At 41.8% G+C, this 16,902-nt stretch overlaps 1 protein-coding gene across 2 annotated transcripts; it reads left to right on the forward strand.

The window, feature by feature from the left end:
• Positions 1 to 1,242: 1,242 nt before the first annotated feature.
• On the forward strand, positions 1,243 to 16,873 carry abcb4 (ATP-binding cassette, sub-family B (MDR/TAP), member 4). 2 transcript variants are annotated; one of them, XM_047598852.1, is made up of 29 exons: positions 1,243 to 1,386; positions 3,349 to 3,670; positions 3,806 to 3,873; positions 4,168 to 4,258; positions 4,581 to 4,740; positions 4,848 to 4,893; positions 5,008 to 5,199; positions 5,361 to 5,532; positions 5,614 to 5,738; positions 6,151 to 6,322; positions 6,425 to 6,538; positions 7,630 to 7,740; positions 7,823 to 7,948; positions 8,105 to 8,308; positions 8,394 to 8,564; positions 9,300 to 9,461; positions 9,574 to 9,780; positions 9,910 to 10,056; positions 10,141 to 10,245; positions 10,650 to 10,727; positions 10,906 to 10,989; positions 11,109 to 11,312; positions 11,528 to 11,628; positions 11,748 to 11,888; positions 12,790 to 12,946; positions 13,040 to 13,237; positions 14,141 to 14,347; positions 15,063 to 15,209; positions 15,607 to 16,873. In XM_047598852.1, the coding sequence occupies exons 3-29, from the start codon at positions 3,815 to 3,817 to the stop codon at positions 15,811 to 15,813; spliced, it is 3,888 nt and encodes a 1,295-aa protein (XP_047454808.1). In that variant the 5' UTR covers positions 1,243 to 1,386; positions 3,349 to 3,670; positions 3,806 to 3,814; the 3' UTR covers positions 15,814 to 16,873. The 2 variants fall into 2 exon arrangements, with proteins under 2 accessions (XP_047454808.1, XP_047454809.1); XM_047598853.1 differs by having other exon boundaries at positions 1,244 to 1,386; positions 3,493 to 3,670.
• Positions 16,874 to 16,902: the final 29 nt, after the last annotated feature.

Here is a 16,902-nt window from a genome sequence, read left to right on the forward strand (position 1 = left end):
CTTATGAAACTATTATCAGCAAAATTATTATGAAACAGCCGAAGTAAAAGTGACATTTTTAATGTTAGCCTCAAAACCCAGCGACTAACCCTACCTCAGTTCAGATCTCAGAGTTCAAGTTTGTTGTTTGGAAGTGATAAATAATCTCCGCAACTGATCGATGTGTAAATAGTATTTATTACTGTAGCTGGTTGAGCTGTTCTTTTTATTTTTGTGGGCGAGCCTACAGATCTGACGGCGTCCTAAGGGTGACAGGATGCACATGTGCTGCAATCACATACTTTTTGAGTAAAACAGAAGAAAAAATGTCTCATAAGTGATAATCTATTTATTTTTTCATACTCTTACTCAAGTTCAATAGTTCTTCCTCCACTATGACCACAATTGGACAATCAAGTGCAACTATATTAGACATTTAAAGGGGAAACTTTTCGGTGATGTAATTCCCAATAACTCGTGACAAAATAAAAGACTGACAAAAAGGTTATTAACCACTTCTTTAATGTGATATAGAGTAAAGTTTGGACTTACGTCATTCAAGAGATTTTCTTTATTTGTACTGTTTTCTACAGCGTCCAGTGAAACTAAAGACAAACAAAAGAAATAGAATATGAAGAATTATGTAGACAGAAAAATGTAAGCAAAGCAAAATGAGATTAATGTGATGTATTTATTAAGGCTTTTTTGGAGACTATTGACAAAGTTTTAACAAACTTAATGAGTGTGTCTGCTGAAACTATACTGCTGAGTATGACATTAATGTTAATGAGTCTGGAAAATTTCAGCTACTAGACGGGTTCTGCCCTTCAGAGGTGGATTACATTACTCCATTTCTACAAACTTCTAACTCTCTACAAGCATAGTCACAAGCATCACAGTGAGCCAAAACAAGCTCTGTAATGTCTATTTAGTCTGAGCTATCAGATGGCTTGATATGATAAGATTTAACTCATTTATGCAGGAGCCTGATGAGCAGCATAATGGTTTGTGGGTTTTGTTTCTTTCACATGAAACTCTTTTCCATTTTCAGTAATGGACTAAATGAAGACTGGCCTGGACACACATGGCGAGATGACCTGTAAATACCTCAGTACAGAGAGCAGGCAAAACACTGTATACAAGTCCAAAATCCAAGGTTTAATTAAACAAAGCACTCTCCAAACACAGGAAGTCAGCAAGAGAACCAAACAGAGTCGACAGAGCTAATCCTGTCACACTTAAAAATAGACAAGACACAAAAGTCACATGGGATAAAACACGGCTCACAGGCGAAGCTCATAATCAGGCAAACTAACACAAGGAATGGGTTTATGCTCAACCAGAGAAGCATGAAGGCAACACAGAGACTGAGTGGTGAACAGCAACACATCAATAGACAGGAGACGGGTGAGTGACTGCCCGATGAAACACAGGTGATGCACAAATCAGAAGATGGAAGAACACTCACACAAGGTACAAATATCAGCTTGCTAGCAGTAGCTCTGACAGCTGCTATGTTATCAAGTCGACGAGCCATCGCTCCAACCTTGAACTGTTAGTAGCCTGCAGAGAAGGCACATGTATTGACACCTACGTTACAGGAGGCTATGGATATTTGTACCGTTGTTGTTTTCTCGATTCTGTAAAGCAGATGTTCACTTGCATTTGTGACTTGTGACTTGTTTCATAAATGAGCAGGTCTGCCACCACATCTTATGCTGTGTGGTTTTGACCTTTGTGCGCTGTCCTGTCCATCCAAACTAGCCTAATCTGGCACACATGTCAATGCACTGCAGGGTCTTCCTTTAAAGGAGACATAATTGTCATTGCAAAATATGCCACGAGGTGGCCAATCGGGGGGCCACCGTCACTGTAACTCACATGTCCCCAAACAATTCATTTGTTTCCTGATGGTGTGTACAAACTACACAATTTGTCCACATTGTCTGAGAGATGCCATCAAAGTTGATACATTTGCTTTATAATGTGACCCCTTATTATATTATCTTCCACTTTTCGTTGGAAATGAACTGCAGCATGTCATGTGAATACATTATTAGTGGTGATAAGTCTTCTCAATTTAGTTTTAGTTTTTTTTTTCTTAAAAAAAATGTATTAAAACGGATTTATGTGAAGATTTCAATTGTTGCCGGCCGTGTCGTACATTTTGAATGTTTATCCGCCCAAAATAACCGCTGGTGCTGGTCTAATCTATTGCTGCCTCCTCCAAACTCGGGCGCTTCAGTCGACATGAACCTTGAACCTTATCACAGACTTCCACTTATGAGGTCTTGGACGGCGACTACAACACCGTTTAAAGACGATAAATTACCATGTCACACGTGAGGCGATTAGTCAGCGTCCGTGCAGGCGTCGCAGCTAGCTGACAGCTTCCATCGCACACATTTTGATTTATCACAGCAGAGAAAACAAAGGTGCATTAATGATGGCACATTTCCAACACACAAAACACAATGTAGCCATGACCAGCACACCTGGGCTCGCCTTACTCTATCAGTCTTCTCCTCAACTCCTCAGCAGGAAAGTCACAAAATGTTCAAGTATCAGACACTGTGACAAAATATTACTTTTGCTTTTTTCACCTACATATTATATCTTATTTTTCTTTTTTTGTTTTTATTGTTGTTGTTCCAGTAACTGAATTTATTTAGCTCACCGAAACTAAATTCTTCGAAGAATATCAAACTACTATGACAATTTTCTATTAATTCTGTGAGATAAAATTAATATGGGGTCAGATTTTATGGTGTGTGCCTATCAGAGGCATGTTTAGGTACGGGCATCCTGGAGGGGAAAAAGGCGTTCGTTACATTTGTATGTTACTATCACCCTGCACGCCACACCCTGTCAGTCTGACATGCACATGGGGGCAGGTGGATAGCAGGTGCGAAGCAGGGAATTTATTCTACCGTTAATACTGACCCATCATTTCACAGAGAGAATGTAATAAACAATGAAGTTAATACAAAAGCAGTGTGTATCGAGGTGTATCGGTCAGACTCTTGACTGATAATGCAGAGATTCTCCACCATGGAGAAGAAGAGGTCAAAGACTTCACGTGCAAGAGATAAAAGTATACTGCTGTGAGTATCATGATGATGATATCATGCATGTAATAACGAAGGATGGTCAGCACAACCATGTTAGCATGTTCCTGTTATCTGTCAAACTGGTTATACTTTCACCTGGTTTATAATGATTTCGTCATGTGTGACATCTATGATGTCGACCAGGACGTAAAACAGGCTAGCCAGGCTAAACACCACCTCTGATGCCCATGTATAGATATGATAGTGCCAATGGCAGGACAATAACGGAAAACACCTCGTTCGTTTGTTTTTGTGGCAGCAACAAGTCGCCACACAAGACGGTGTTCGACGCCTGAACCTCGAAGCCACGCCCCTCCCTGCCGTTGTAATCAATTATGTCCAATTAAGGCGACGGCCAATCAAAACGGAAGAAGCCGCGACAATCTACTTTCGCTTCCCTCAGGGACCTGTCCGGAGATAGAGAGGAGAAGCCACAAAGCCACGTGAGGGGAGGAGGAAGAGGAAGAAGAGGAGGAGGGGTGAGGTGGGACATAATTTTCTGTAGGCGTATGAAATGAGCATCTACATCGATCTTGAGCAGAGGACCGAGACGCCTGAGGACAGCTGCAGAGACACAAGAGGTTAGCGGGCTCCGTGTATTTTTCCGTCCTGTCCTGTTTTCTTTATATTTTATTTAAAACAGAAATAAAACTAAATCTCGCAGCTTTCAATCGCTGGCTGATATTTGACGGTGCGTTGACTTGTTCTTCTGACAGGACCCGGACATGAAGAACGAGGTGGAAATGAAGTCCGCAGAGAAACACGAACTAAACGGAGACGCGGGGTAAAACACGCTTTTTAATTCTCTGTCATTTCTGTAAGTTTAATGTTGAGAGGTACCTCTTTTAAAGTACTTGTACTTAATATAAATACATTAAATTACTTTATACTTCTGCTAACTTACATTTAATAGAAAGTTACTTTGTAGATACAAAACAATAATAAGTATTTTATATTTTGTTCCTAACACTTAGATACCTACTCTGTGGTAGACTATATAAGAAATACGCAGTTAGGCTGCACGTTTGACGTAATGTTTACTTATTTATATATATATTTATGTATGTGACTCCTCCAGAGGTATGGATAATGATGACTTCGATAAGAAGAAGAAGAAGAAGAAGAAAGAAAAGGAGCCAAAGTTGCCCATGGTCGGCCCCATCGCTCTGGTAAGCTCTGCCTTCACACCGAGAGCTCCGCGGGTCAGAGTCAGGTGTTTGTGCTCTCTAATCGTTTCTGAAGCAATTCAATTTTTTTTTTTTTTTACTTCAACAATGCTACTTTCTGCCGTGTGTGTGTGTGCGTCGGAGGTTTGTGTGAGCGTGTGATGTAAGAGGGGAAGCGGGGAGAGAGGATGGGAGTGCGGCACATCCTCCCGTTGTTTGGGTGAACTCCACCTGTCCCCTGCTGGGAGAAGATAACAGCTGCCAAGAGTTTAAAGTTTTGCTCCCTCCTTTCTTTGGTCTCCCCTTTTTCTTTTTGTGAGTGCAGTTCAGGTTTGCAGACAACTTGGACCTTCTGATGATCTTTGTTGGGGGGTTGATGGCCATTGCCAATGGCTTAGTGCTTCCTCTCATGTGCATAGTCTTTGGAGACATGACAGACAGCTTTATTTCGGACGCTGCGATGGGCTACAACGCAAGCAACCCAAGTAGGTTTTCAGCCACACTCCTGGATTTACACAGCTAATTCAAATAGATAATGAAGAACCAAGATAGCACTTTTTGATAATGTCTTTTGTTACCTTTGTGTTTACAGATGCCACAAACCCCACGAACAGCACCTTAGAAGAGGACATGACAGTGTAAGGCTTTATATGATCAACCACGTCACTGAAAGCTTTCTTTGTGAAAACGTCTCCAGTTAAAGCAAATCAAAGTTGAGCGTCATACTGTATATGTCACTTCTCTTCTTCCAGCTTTTCCATTTACTACTCCATAATGGGAGCTGGTGTGCTGGTCGCAGCCTACCTGCAGGTGTCGTTGTGGACCCTGGCAGCCGGGCGGCAGGTCAGACGCATCCGCACCTTATTTTTCCACCGCATCATGCAGCAGGACATCGGCTGGTTTGATGTCAATGAGACGGGAGAGCTCAACACACGTCTCACAGAGTGGGTAACAAAGACATCACACGCTCCGGTTTATATTTCTTTATATACGGACGTGTGTAGGATGTTGTGCACATCATGGATTGTTGCCTTTAGGAATCATAAAAAAAAAATATTCTCCTCACCAAGATCTTTGCACGTTGTTGTTCTGTTTGCATTCACAGTGATGTCTATAAGATCCAAGAGGGCATTGGCGACAAGGTGGGGATGCTGGTCCAGGGTTTCTCCACCTTTATCACGTCCTTTGTCATCGGCTTCATCAAAGGCTGGAAGCTCACTCTCGTCATCCTGGCTGTAAGCCCCGCACTGGGCGTTTCAGCCGCACTTTTCAGTAAGGTACGCTGTTGTTCTCCTGTTTTGTCGTAAGCACTCAGGCCTCTGCAGGTATTCTTAATGAGACCCTCATCGTCTGAGTAGGTGCTGACGAGCTTCACCACTAAAGAGCAGTCTGCGTACGCCAAAGCCGGCGCTGTGGCAGAAGAGGTGCTCTCCTCCATCAGGACTGTGTTCGCATTCAGTGGCCAAGAGAAAGAGATTGAGAGGTGCGTATGCAGTATGTGTATGTATGTTGTGTGTTGACAAGCATTTGTATCAACTCTCGCACATTATCTCGTATTTGACTGAGCCACTGTGTCTAAATTTCCATGGTATGAAAAAAAACAAAACTGTACTTGACTTTGTGTGCACAAAAAGCAAGAACGTAACTGCAGCAGCTATTACTACTATGAGTACAATATTATAAATTTTTTAATTAAGATTATAAAAGGTTGGCTGAAAAAGGCTGTAATTAAATCAAATCTTTAAAAATTGATTTCTGCAGATACCTACCCTGCACTAGTCTGTGGAAACATGCCTTGTTGTCACTGCCATCTCATTTTGGCGATACAGTGTCGTTGATCCTGGCTTTCACATTTAACTAGCATGCATGTTTGTGTTTGTGTGTTTCGCACACAGATACCACAAGAACTTGGAGGATGCCAAGAGGATGGGAATAAAGAAGGCCGTCTCTTCTAACATTGCCATGGGATTCACCTTCCTGATGATCTACCTGTCCTATGCTCTTGCCTTCTGGTATGGCAGTACGCTCATCTTAAGTGGAGAGTACACCATCGGAACTGTTCTCACCGTGAGTAGAGAAGTTATGACTGAATGTCTCTATTACTGTGGTACGTAGACACGGAAGAAGTCTTACGATGTAGCTAACACTGATGTGTGTTCATGTCTTAAGGTGTTCTTTGTTGTGCTTATTGGAGCATTTACGATGGGACAGACCTCTCCCAACATCCAGACCTTTGCCAGTGCCCGGGGAGCTGCATATAAAGTGTACAACATCATTGATAATGTAAGGAGTGCAACATTTTTCTCCCATAGCGCACACATCGAAAGAAAATTCCACACGCTGGACAGTTGTCAGTTTGCATTACTGAGCATGCACCGCTGTACTTTGGCACTCTGGAGGGCGGCTTTGATGCAGCTGACAGCCTCGGCTCAGTAATGGTACAGTGGATTTTGTTCTAATTGAGCACCTGCTGCTTGAATGAAGAAAACAGCAGGTGATTCGGTGGAAGTTGCACAGCTGAGGTTTTCTTCTCGCTCGTTTTGAATCTACTTCCACTGACTGAATTTGACTTATTTTTCAAAAAAATACTAACAATATGATATTAATGTAATAAGATTGTGATCATTCTTGCAAACACTGCTTTCTTATCATGGAAATAACATTAGCTGGATTTAAAGTGGTCGACATAGCCACAGAAACATGGCATGTCCCTAACCAGTTTGTTTAATTTATTCACTGTCCCCCAGCTGCTCTGGGACAGTGGTGTGTTTAGCTTGAAGTGCAAATGTTTATTTCTCACCAGACCAACACACTCAAGTTAGTTTAGACACACAGATACAACATATTACATGCTAGAAACTAGAAAACGGCTGACTTGCAACTCTTTTTACACAACATCACAGTAGATAACCTCAAGAAAAATTAAAATCGCCTGCATCATAGCTTTATTTATTTCTTTTTCTGTCTAATATGTAAGGTATGTTTTACTAGTCTAGTCTAGAGTGAAATCCCAAAAGGTAAAGCTTCAAGTGGGACATTAAACAGTCTCAAGACAAAGTTCAGCCTTTGTCAGGAGCAAAGTTAGAGCAAGAATAATAGATTTGTATATATGTGTGTCAGGGGGTGGGGGTAGATGGGGGCAGGGGGCTGTGTGCAGCAAGAGAAACAGTGAAAATACAAAGCAGTGTGGAAATAAACATTAGCCATGTTAAATACCCTCACAGTGACCTGGAGGCCTAAAAGCCTTCCTCCCATTGTCTGTTTGAGGTTATGATAAGAATCAGATTCTTGATCCGACTGTGGACAAACAACAAATGAGAACAGAGAAACTGCTTTAGGGGTAAGTAACATACTGTGGACTCTCGTCTCAACAGAACCCAGCCATCGACAGCTATTCAGAGTCCGGCTTCAAACCCGACGTCATCAAAGGAAACATAGAGTTCAAGAACATTGACTTCAGCTACCCCTCAAGGCCGGACATCAAAGTATGTTTCCCGTTGACACTGTATAACAGACATCGTATTACATCCTATTATATCACATAACTGACGATGTTATCATTTGCAGATATTACGCAACTTGTGTCTGAGTGTGAAGAGTGGACAGACCATTGCCTTAGTGGGCAGCAGTGGGTGTGGAAAAAGCACCACGATTCAGCTGCTGCAGAGGTTCTATGATCCCCAAGAAGGATCTGTAAGTGACACTTAGTTCCTGGAAAATGGGATAAAGATAATGTTCTGTTCTGTGGAAAATATGAGCACTAGTATAACATGACTTAAGAAAAATTGTAGTGACGACACAACGTCACAAACATTTAAAGTGCTGCATCTGTTGGCTTGATCGTTATAGGTGTGCATTGATGGTCACGATATCCGTTCACTAAACGTCCGCTACCTGAGAGAGATGATAGGGGTGGTCAGCCAGGAGCCCATCCTTTTCGCCACCACCATCTCTGAGAACATCAGATATGGCCGACCTGACGTGACGCAAGAAGAGATCGTACAAGCTGCCAAAGAAGCAAACGCTTACAACTTCATTATGAACCTTCCTGACGTAGGAACATATTCATGACTTCTTGTCATCCATGCATGATTGTGGTTATGTTATTGCTAATATTGTGACGCTTAATTTTGAGCAGAAGTTTGAAACACTGGTTGGAGACCGGGGGACTCAGATGAGTGGAGGGCAGAAGCAGCGGATCGCCATCGCTCGAGCTTTAGTCCGCAACCCCAAAATCCTTCTGTTGGACGAAGCCACATCTGCTCTTGATGCTGAGAGTGAGACGATTGTGCAAGCTGCACTCGATAAGGTAAAAAAACATGCAAAGTCATTTCGATACCTACCCGAGTTAAATAATTAACTTTATTGTACTTTAAATTACTTTTATTACTTTGTTTCAAGACACTTTGGTCCAGATAGCAAAAATTCAATTGAACTGCTATGAAATTTGGTGCAGACCCTATCAATTCAATTGGTTTTGTGTTCTAGTGGCGGTGGTCGATTTGTCGACAACTTTAGTCCATATTAGTAAATATAGATATTTGCTGATACTAAAGCGTTACCCGAAAAATTGTCCTGCACAGCTTCTGCCGGGTTCATTTTTGGCCAGTGCAGCATGAAAGATAGTCTCTCTTGTTTACTACTGCTGTTAATGGACCAAATTCTGTCGAACGTCCATAGACTGAAATACAAATATCAATGTCTGTGTGGGTTCACAGTAATCCAGGCCACAGTATATCCACAATATATTTTTTTAAATGTACAAATATCCACAGGTCATATGAGATGAATGGATATTGAACTTTCTGCTACAGTGTGCAAACTTCTATTTAAAATTCGACTTGCTTGTTGTTGACCTGCTAAAATAATGGATATCATCAGTTTCTAAATATGTCACTATGCGATCGTTGTCATTGTGAACATAGTTCCATGAATACATATCAAAGCACCAACTGCTCTTATCATTACTGTCGGTAACAATAAAACGTCCCAGTTGCGATCACGTTGAAAGCACAGACGCAAAACCTCTTCTCTCTGTGTGCAGGTTCGACTGGGTCGTACCACGCTGGTTGTGGCCCACCGCCTCTCAACCATCAGAAATGCTGATGTCATTGCCGGCTTCCAGGGAGGGGAAGTTGTAGAGCTGGGCACTCACAGCGAGCTGATGGAAACACGGGGAGTCTACCATACACTGGTCACCATGCAGGTAACACATAAACACAAACAAACACCGACTGTTTCGACTGGACCTCGAGTGGAACTTTGTTATTTCAGAGCGAGCGAACTTTGATATTTGTGTGTATGGTTTCTTCCTGCAGACCTTTCAGAAGGTTGAGGAGGAGGAGAAGGAGGAGGAGGAGGAGGAAAAGGCAGAACACGATTCCTATGTGGGCGAGAAGAGCCCGTCGGCCAAGTCTGAGACTTCGCTGTTCAGGAGGAAGTCAGGAAGAGGTGCCTCTATGGTTTCCTCAGGGGGAGCAAAAGAGGAGAAAGATGAGAAGTCTGACACGGACAACGCGGAAGAGGTGAGCTGTTCTACGGCAACTTGGTGGTGTGTTTGAGTGGGTCAGCTTTTGCATTTGGAGAAGCTTATAAATAGAAAGAAGAAAGAACTGAGATGTGAATCAGCCCGTACTCTCTCTCTCTCTCTGCAGGATGAAGATGTTCCCCCCGTGTCGGTCTTCAGAGTGATGCGTCTCAACATTTCCGAGTGGCCTTACATTCTGGTGGGGACCATTTCTGCCATCATCAATGGAGCAATACAGCCTCTGTTCGCTGTGCTCTTTTCCAAGATCATCACCGTAGGTTGCTCCTAGTTTCACAAAATATTTTAGTTTTTAGAAGTTATTGAAAGCTAAAGGTTTTCTGTTTTTATCTCCTCTCAGGTGTTTGCAAACCCAAATCAAGATTATGTCAGAGAAAGATCTGAATTCTTTGCCCTCATGTTTGTAGCTATCGGAGCCGTAGCCTTCGTCACCATGTTTCTACAGGTATGCATTCACATGTGTTGATCAGCCTCAAATGAATATGAGTAGGAGCGGCACGGAAGCTCCCGGAATATCTTGTACTATTATTATATTGTATTTGTATTATTGGATTAAAAAATTAATGTTAAAACATAAAACTGAACAAAACCAGGAACCATTTCCTAGGGGTCGTATCAATCTTCTCTTCTACATCTCTTGAAGATGTTCAAGTGTCTTGAAACGTGGATGTCTAGACCCAAAAACCGATTGTCATCTCGTGTGAAACCTTAAAACCAAGAATGGTTAAGAAAGTGTAAATCTCATCTATCACACAGTTCACAGTGTAATATTCCAAGAGCATATCTACCAGTGTTGTCTCACATGCTTGCTTTATGCAGCAGTACAAACACCAGTGTTTGTTCTTCCAGGGTTTCTGTTTCGGTAAATCTGGAGAGGTTCTCACCCTGAAACTGCGACTTGAAGCTTTTAAGTCCATGATGAGACAGGTGAGTGCAACAAACTGAAATTCATCACTTTTGGACTTTTTGACTGTGATTACTCATTATTCAGGAATTCGTTTTTAATTTAGACATATTGTTTTAAGGGCTGCTAAGCTCGGACATCAGAGCAACTCAAGCTGGATATGTTGCATTTTAAAAGTGTTTATTTCTTGTGGGGTTGCAGGATCTCGGCTGGTATGACCACCCCAAAAACAGCGTTGGTGCACTCACTACGAGACTGGCCACAGACGCAGCCCAAGTACAAGGGGTGAGAGCAGACTCACATGCAAGAAGCTGAATTGTGTTGCCAAGAGCCTCCTCTGCCAATTATGAAATAAAACCAATGACGTTGTCGTCTTCTTTGTTTCTATCTGTTTCTATCCTCAGGCCGCAGGAGTACGCATGGCTTCATTCGGACAGAACTTTGCCAACATGGGCACTGGTATAATATTATCCCTGGTGTATGGCTGGGAGCTGACCTTACTCCTCCTGGCTGTGGTGCCCTTTATAGCTGTGGCTGGAGCTGTGGAGATGAAGATGCTCACCGGACACGCTGCCGAAGACAAGAAGGAGCTGGAGAAAGCTGGAAAGGTATGAATTCAGTCTGAGATGTGCGAGACTTTCACAAGTCAGCTGCAGATGGACATCCAACACTCAATGAGCTAGATATCAGAGTTGAGCTGGTTTCTGCAGTGAACCATCGAAGTACAAGACTCACAAACATATTCACTTTGTTACTTTCCAAGCAGGTATGTGTTAAGGCACTTGGGAGAAGATAAATGTGTGATTACTATGTGTCTCTACAGATTGCCACAGAAGCCATCGAGAACATCCGCACCGTTGCATCTCTCACAAGAGAAGTCAAGTTTGAGGATTTGTATCAGGAAAACCTCAGAGTGCCTTACAAGTACGACTTCTTTTAACCATAGAGGATCTATGTGACATATATGAACAGCATATACACATATTTAATCAAAAGTAAATAACACAACACACTGATAATGCCGCTCTCTTGATGTCCTATAGGAACTCCGTGAAAAAGGCCCATGTGTACGGTATAACCTTCTCCTTCACCCAGGCCATGATCTACTTCGCTTATGCAGCTTGTTTCCGCTTTGGAGCGTGGCTCATCACGTCAGGAAGGATGGATGCTGAAGGAGTATTCCTGTGAGTAAGCAGTGAGCCTGGCTTTGTGTCTTAATCAGAAGATTAACGATCAGGGTTTTTAGGTTATGATGCAGAAGATCTCTAGCAGTTTGTGTGCAGTTGTATGTGACTGGAGATTAAGTCTGACCAGAGCGTTGTTGCTGGGCTGGCTGCTTAATCATTACTCTGGAGGCAAGCATGTGAGGTGCCGCTGGACATGTAGTCACATAAGACACTGCTCAAGTTGCTGTGAGCGGCCAGACCCACACTCACATGTTTCAAGGTTATTATCTCATTCAGAGACGCCTTGTTGGGAGGAGCCATGGGATTTATATTCTACCTGTTGTAAAAAGAGGAAGTCTAAAGTTCATCGCGCTTCACACTTCAAAAGACCATAAATTTATAAAACACAGAAATATTAACTCCTGTACTCCATAGAGTGTTTAAACCAGCACATGAAGACCTGCCAAGTTGTAGTCAAGGAATTATACAAGGAGAGATACAAGAAAAGCATAAAATAAATGATGAAAATTGTGACAGTGATAAGATAAAATGTTCATCATATTTGTAATCTTAAAAATTTGCTGATTAGCACTAAGCACATAGTTCAGCTCATACATTCATCTCATACAAATTTTTCAGTGGATGAAAAATGAATAAACCACCAAAGTCAGTAGGATTCAACGTCTGGGGACTATGAATGAAAACAACAAAAAACATCAAATGCTAGTCGAGATATTTCAGTGTGGACCCAGCGATCGCTGCTATGCTGAAGTCACCGTGGTAGCACTTTTAAAAATGTTAAATCTAGTTTAGAGGAGTTCACGATCAATTATAAGAAGATGTTTGTTGATTTAGTGATTCCTTTTCGCAGTGGCTCCTAACTGTTAATGGTGAAACTAAAGTTGCTTTCCCCTCACAGTGTGATTTCGGCTGTTCTGTTCGGTGCCATGGCTGTCGGGGAGGCCAACTCCTTTGCTCCGAACTATGCTAAGGCTAAACTGTCCGCCTCCCACCTCATGATGTTGCTCAACAAAGTTCCTGCCATCGATAATCTTTCAAAGGAGGGAGAAACCCCAGTACGTAAAACAAAGCCCCACACATTAAACACAGTACGCACAAGACTGCTTTTTAAACAAACATCATTCTCCTCTCTCATCTTAAAACTCCAGGACAGATTTGATGGTAACGTGACCTTCGAGGGTGTCAAGTTCAACTACCCTTCACGTCCTGATGTGCCGATTCTGCAAGGGCTGAATCTGAACGTGAAGAAGGGGGAGACTCTGGCCTTAGTGGGGAGCAGCGGCTGTGGAAAGAGCACCACCATCCAGCTGCTGGAGAGGTTCTACGACCCCTTAGACGGGAGTGTGGTGAGAAAACGAATGCACTCTCATTCTTTGCGGAAATGGCATCCTGACACTAGTGCCTCTTCACCTACTGTTAGTTAATGGTTAACTGGCCATTGTGTTTATGGCTGCCTTACAGCACCACGCTGATTGGACCTTGACACATCATTGGTCTGTGAGGTTAGACATGTTTTTATCTAGATTACTGCTCTAATCAGTCATCCAGTCCAATGAGAGAGAACATAATATAAGTTTTGGTCTCCTGTCTGATCACAAGACCAAATTTCAAATATAGTTTTATTTTTATTTTTATATAAACGTTGGATCACAAGTGATAAACGTCATCCAGCTCTCTAGCTGGGAGCCCAGGAACTTAACTCATAATTGCCTGCTAAATTATGTTGACAATTGACAGTTAAATATTTCTTACTGACACTGACATAGTAAGGACATTCAAGGAAGGAGTAATTAATAATTACCAGTCATCTGTAGACTTAAAAGTGCCTCATGTTCTTTTGTTGTTATACAATAGTGTAATTTAACCATTCTTTCTCTACTCCACTTGCTTCTTCAACATACTGTCTGTCACAAACTAGGCCAAAGTAATGTGTTTTAACTTTGTTTTAATACACACCCACTCAATCACTGTATCACCCTCAGGGTGCAGGAGGTCATTTTGATGAAAGCTTTGTACCCATAGCAGCACTAGATTGAGGAGGAGGAGGTGGAGATGATGACAGACACAGAGTAAATGAGTGTGTACAAAGTGAATGCTAATCCTGTTCCTTTAAAACTCCTTTTAAACTCTTCCTTTTAAACTCTTTAAAATGTTTTGGCTGTTGTCAGGTGTCTAAAAACAGGTCATAGCAGATTTAAGACATCAGCACCCACATCCTCCTCTGAAATAATTTCCATTTTCTCCTTCAGATGCTGGATAATATGAATGCCAAACAACTGAACATCCACTGGCTGAGATCCCAGATAGGCATCGTATCCCAGGAGCCCGTGCTGTTCGACTGCACCTTGGCAGAAAACATTGCGTATGGAGATAACAGCCGCACTGTGACCATGGAGGAGATAGTGGCAGCTGCCAAAGCAGCAAACATTCACAGCTTCATTGAAAACCTGCCACAGGTACTGTAACATGAATTGAATTGCAAAGTTCATATAGTTTTGCAGTGTGTGTTTGGCAAAACACAAAGACTGTCACATAAAAGATAAATAAAAACATTAAGAGAGAAAGGAACAAACCAGAAAAAATAATTTTACACCTGTAAATTATTTATAAGAGCTTTGTAGAGGGAGGATTACACCAAGGAATGGAATGGATGAAATTGAAGGTTTTAAATTAATTAGTGCTATCAAACCATTAAAATGTTTACTCAGATTAATCACAGGGTTGCTGTAGATAATTTCGATTAATCACGATTAAACATCGTCTTTAATCTGTATCAGTTGCATTCCATCTTGTATGTCATTGCACACATTATGATTTGGATTATTTTAAGGATGCATTTTATCCTAATAATTTATGTTGTGTATTTAGTTGTACAATATTATTTTTGGACTTCGCAGGATTAAGTTTATTTCACAATTATTTCTTTTTCCGCTCCTGCACTTTATTTACATGTTTATGATTTTTGTTGTTATCTGACCCCACCCATCTTGAGTAATTCTTGTTCCTACGCTCTTTGTTTATGGTGGGACAATTAAGAGTGAGACGCTCAGTCTCAATTTTCCAAGAAGCGTAGGAAGCGTAATAGAGTATAGAGTGATTGGATTACGAGTGGTTTCTGTCATTAATTACACTAACACCACTATATGTGTCTCTTCCTGTTTGCATGAGCAGCAGTACAACACCCAGGCAGGTGATAAAGGGACTCAGCTGTCAGGTGGTCAGAAGCAGCGAATAGCCATAGCCAGGGCCATCCTCCGCAACCCCAAACTACTGCTGCTGGATGAGGCCACCTCTGCACTTGATACTGAGAGCGAGAAGGTGAGTGTTGGTGTTTTCCTTTTGTAAGCATTCACTCCCTGGTTTTGGGATTCGTCATGAATAAATGTCATGAATAAATGTCATGAATAAATGTCATGAATAAATGCTACTCAAGCTGAACACTTTCTATCCTTCTATCAAAAAACACATACTCTTGATTGTTTAAGCTTATGCTGTTAAAATTAAACAGAAAGGAAAGATTGTTTAATCACGCCTTTTTATGTGATAATAACAGAGTAGAAACGATCAAAGCTAGATTATGATTTTTCTCCAAGCATTAATGGAAATTATCGTCCTAGCAGCAAAACTTTAACAGGTGAAAAGCTGAAAATGCTGCAGATCGGCCGTTCCTTAAACGTTTGTTTTTTAACACGAGGTCTCTGTCGTCTCTCTGCAGGTGGTGCAGGAGGCCCTGGACCAGGCCAGCAAGGGCAGGACGTGTATCATTGTGGCCCACCGTCTGTCCACCATCCAAAACGCAGACCGCATCGTGGTCTTCCAGGGAGGAGTAGTGGTGGAACAGGGGACACATCAACAGCTGCTGGCAAAGAAGGGAGTCTACCACATGCTGGTCACCACGCAGATGGGCCATGGGCGGGAATGAGAATACAGGGGAAGCATCTTACAATCATTTGTTTGTAATCATTTTGTTCAAGGAGGATTAAACACTGACTATGTCCTGTTGGTGAAGGCACTTGGTTATAAAGTCTGTGCTTTTGTTGACAGCAGTCGCTTTCATGCATCGTTTTCAATAAAGCTGTTTTGGTAAGTGACAGTAGGAATGCTGCAGGTGTAAGCGGTAAAACTGATCACTGAACTGAACATGCATGTTGGTTTACTCTAGTTGATCTCCTCCACTTTGATGGGAGACATTTTGACTGGTCACAGTAGGGGAAGTGCTTTCAAGATGTCTGAATTCCACTTAGGAGGAGATCCTGCTTTTATGCTGTTTTATGGCAACACTTAATGGAACTGATCTGTATTGTGTCGAGTCAAAATGGCTTACATTTCAGTTTGCCTTCTGCTTCTGTCTCTAATTCTTGGCACCTCCTACCTCAGTCAGCCTCACCTCCTGGGGAGTCTGTAAAAGCGGATTTCCTCCCAAGATTTCTGCCTCCTGAAAGACTGGAGACTTTCAGGCACTGAACTCTGTTTGGTTTGACTGTGTTGGGTTCATATGTTGTTCAAGGCACTTACACACTTATGCTTGGCGTAACGAATGATGGGTGTTAATTAAGTTGTCACTGTGGAGATTGTCTTCATTTGTTATGGCCGGTCCTTGTTTTATGTTGGAGCTACTTGATGCTAACCTAGTTGCTGATTTCTAATGCAAAATTTCTGTGAACTACTGTACATTGAGCTAAACTAATGATGCACTGGATCTATTACTTTCAATTACGCCTTAAACACTGGAATCATTGTGTTCTGTAGGAAATGCATTTGGACAAACTCTTAGAATATTTACAATGTCTGAGCTAATAATGGAGCAGAAGCAGTTTAACCCTGTGAAATACTACGTTCTGAACACTGAGCTGCTCAAATGTGAATTGTCATTCACAAAGTTGTGCTGCATTCACCAAGAATATTATTCTGTTTCTAAAGTCACTGATATTTTTGGAGTTATGGTCATATGTAACTATTAAAAGATTTGTATTCAAACTGAACCGTGGCCTCGTTTATTCATTCAACGGGA

Source organism: Mugil cephalus, chromosome 11 (assembly GCF_022458985.1).
Source record: "Mugil cephalus isolate CIBA_MC_2020 chromosome 11, CIBA_Mcephalus_1.1, whole genome shotgun sequence".
NCBI classification, from domain to species: domain Eukaryota; kingdom Metazoa; phylum Chordata; class Actinopteri; order Mugiliformes; family Mugilidae; genus Mugil; species Mugil cephalus.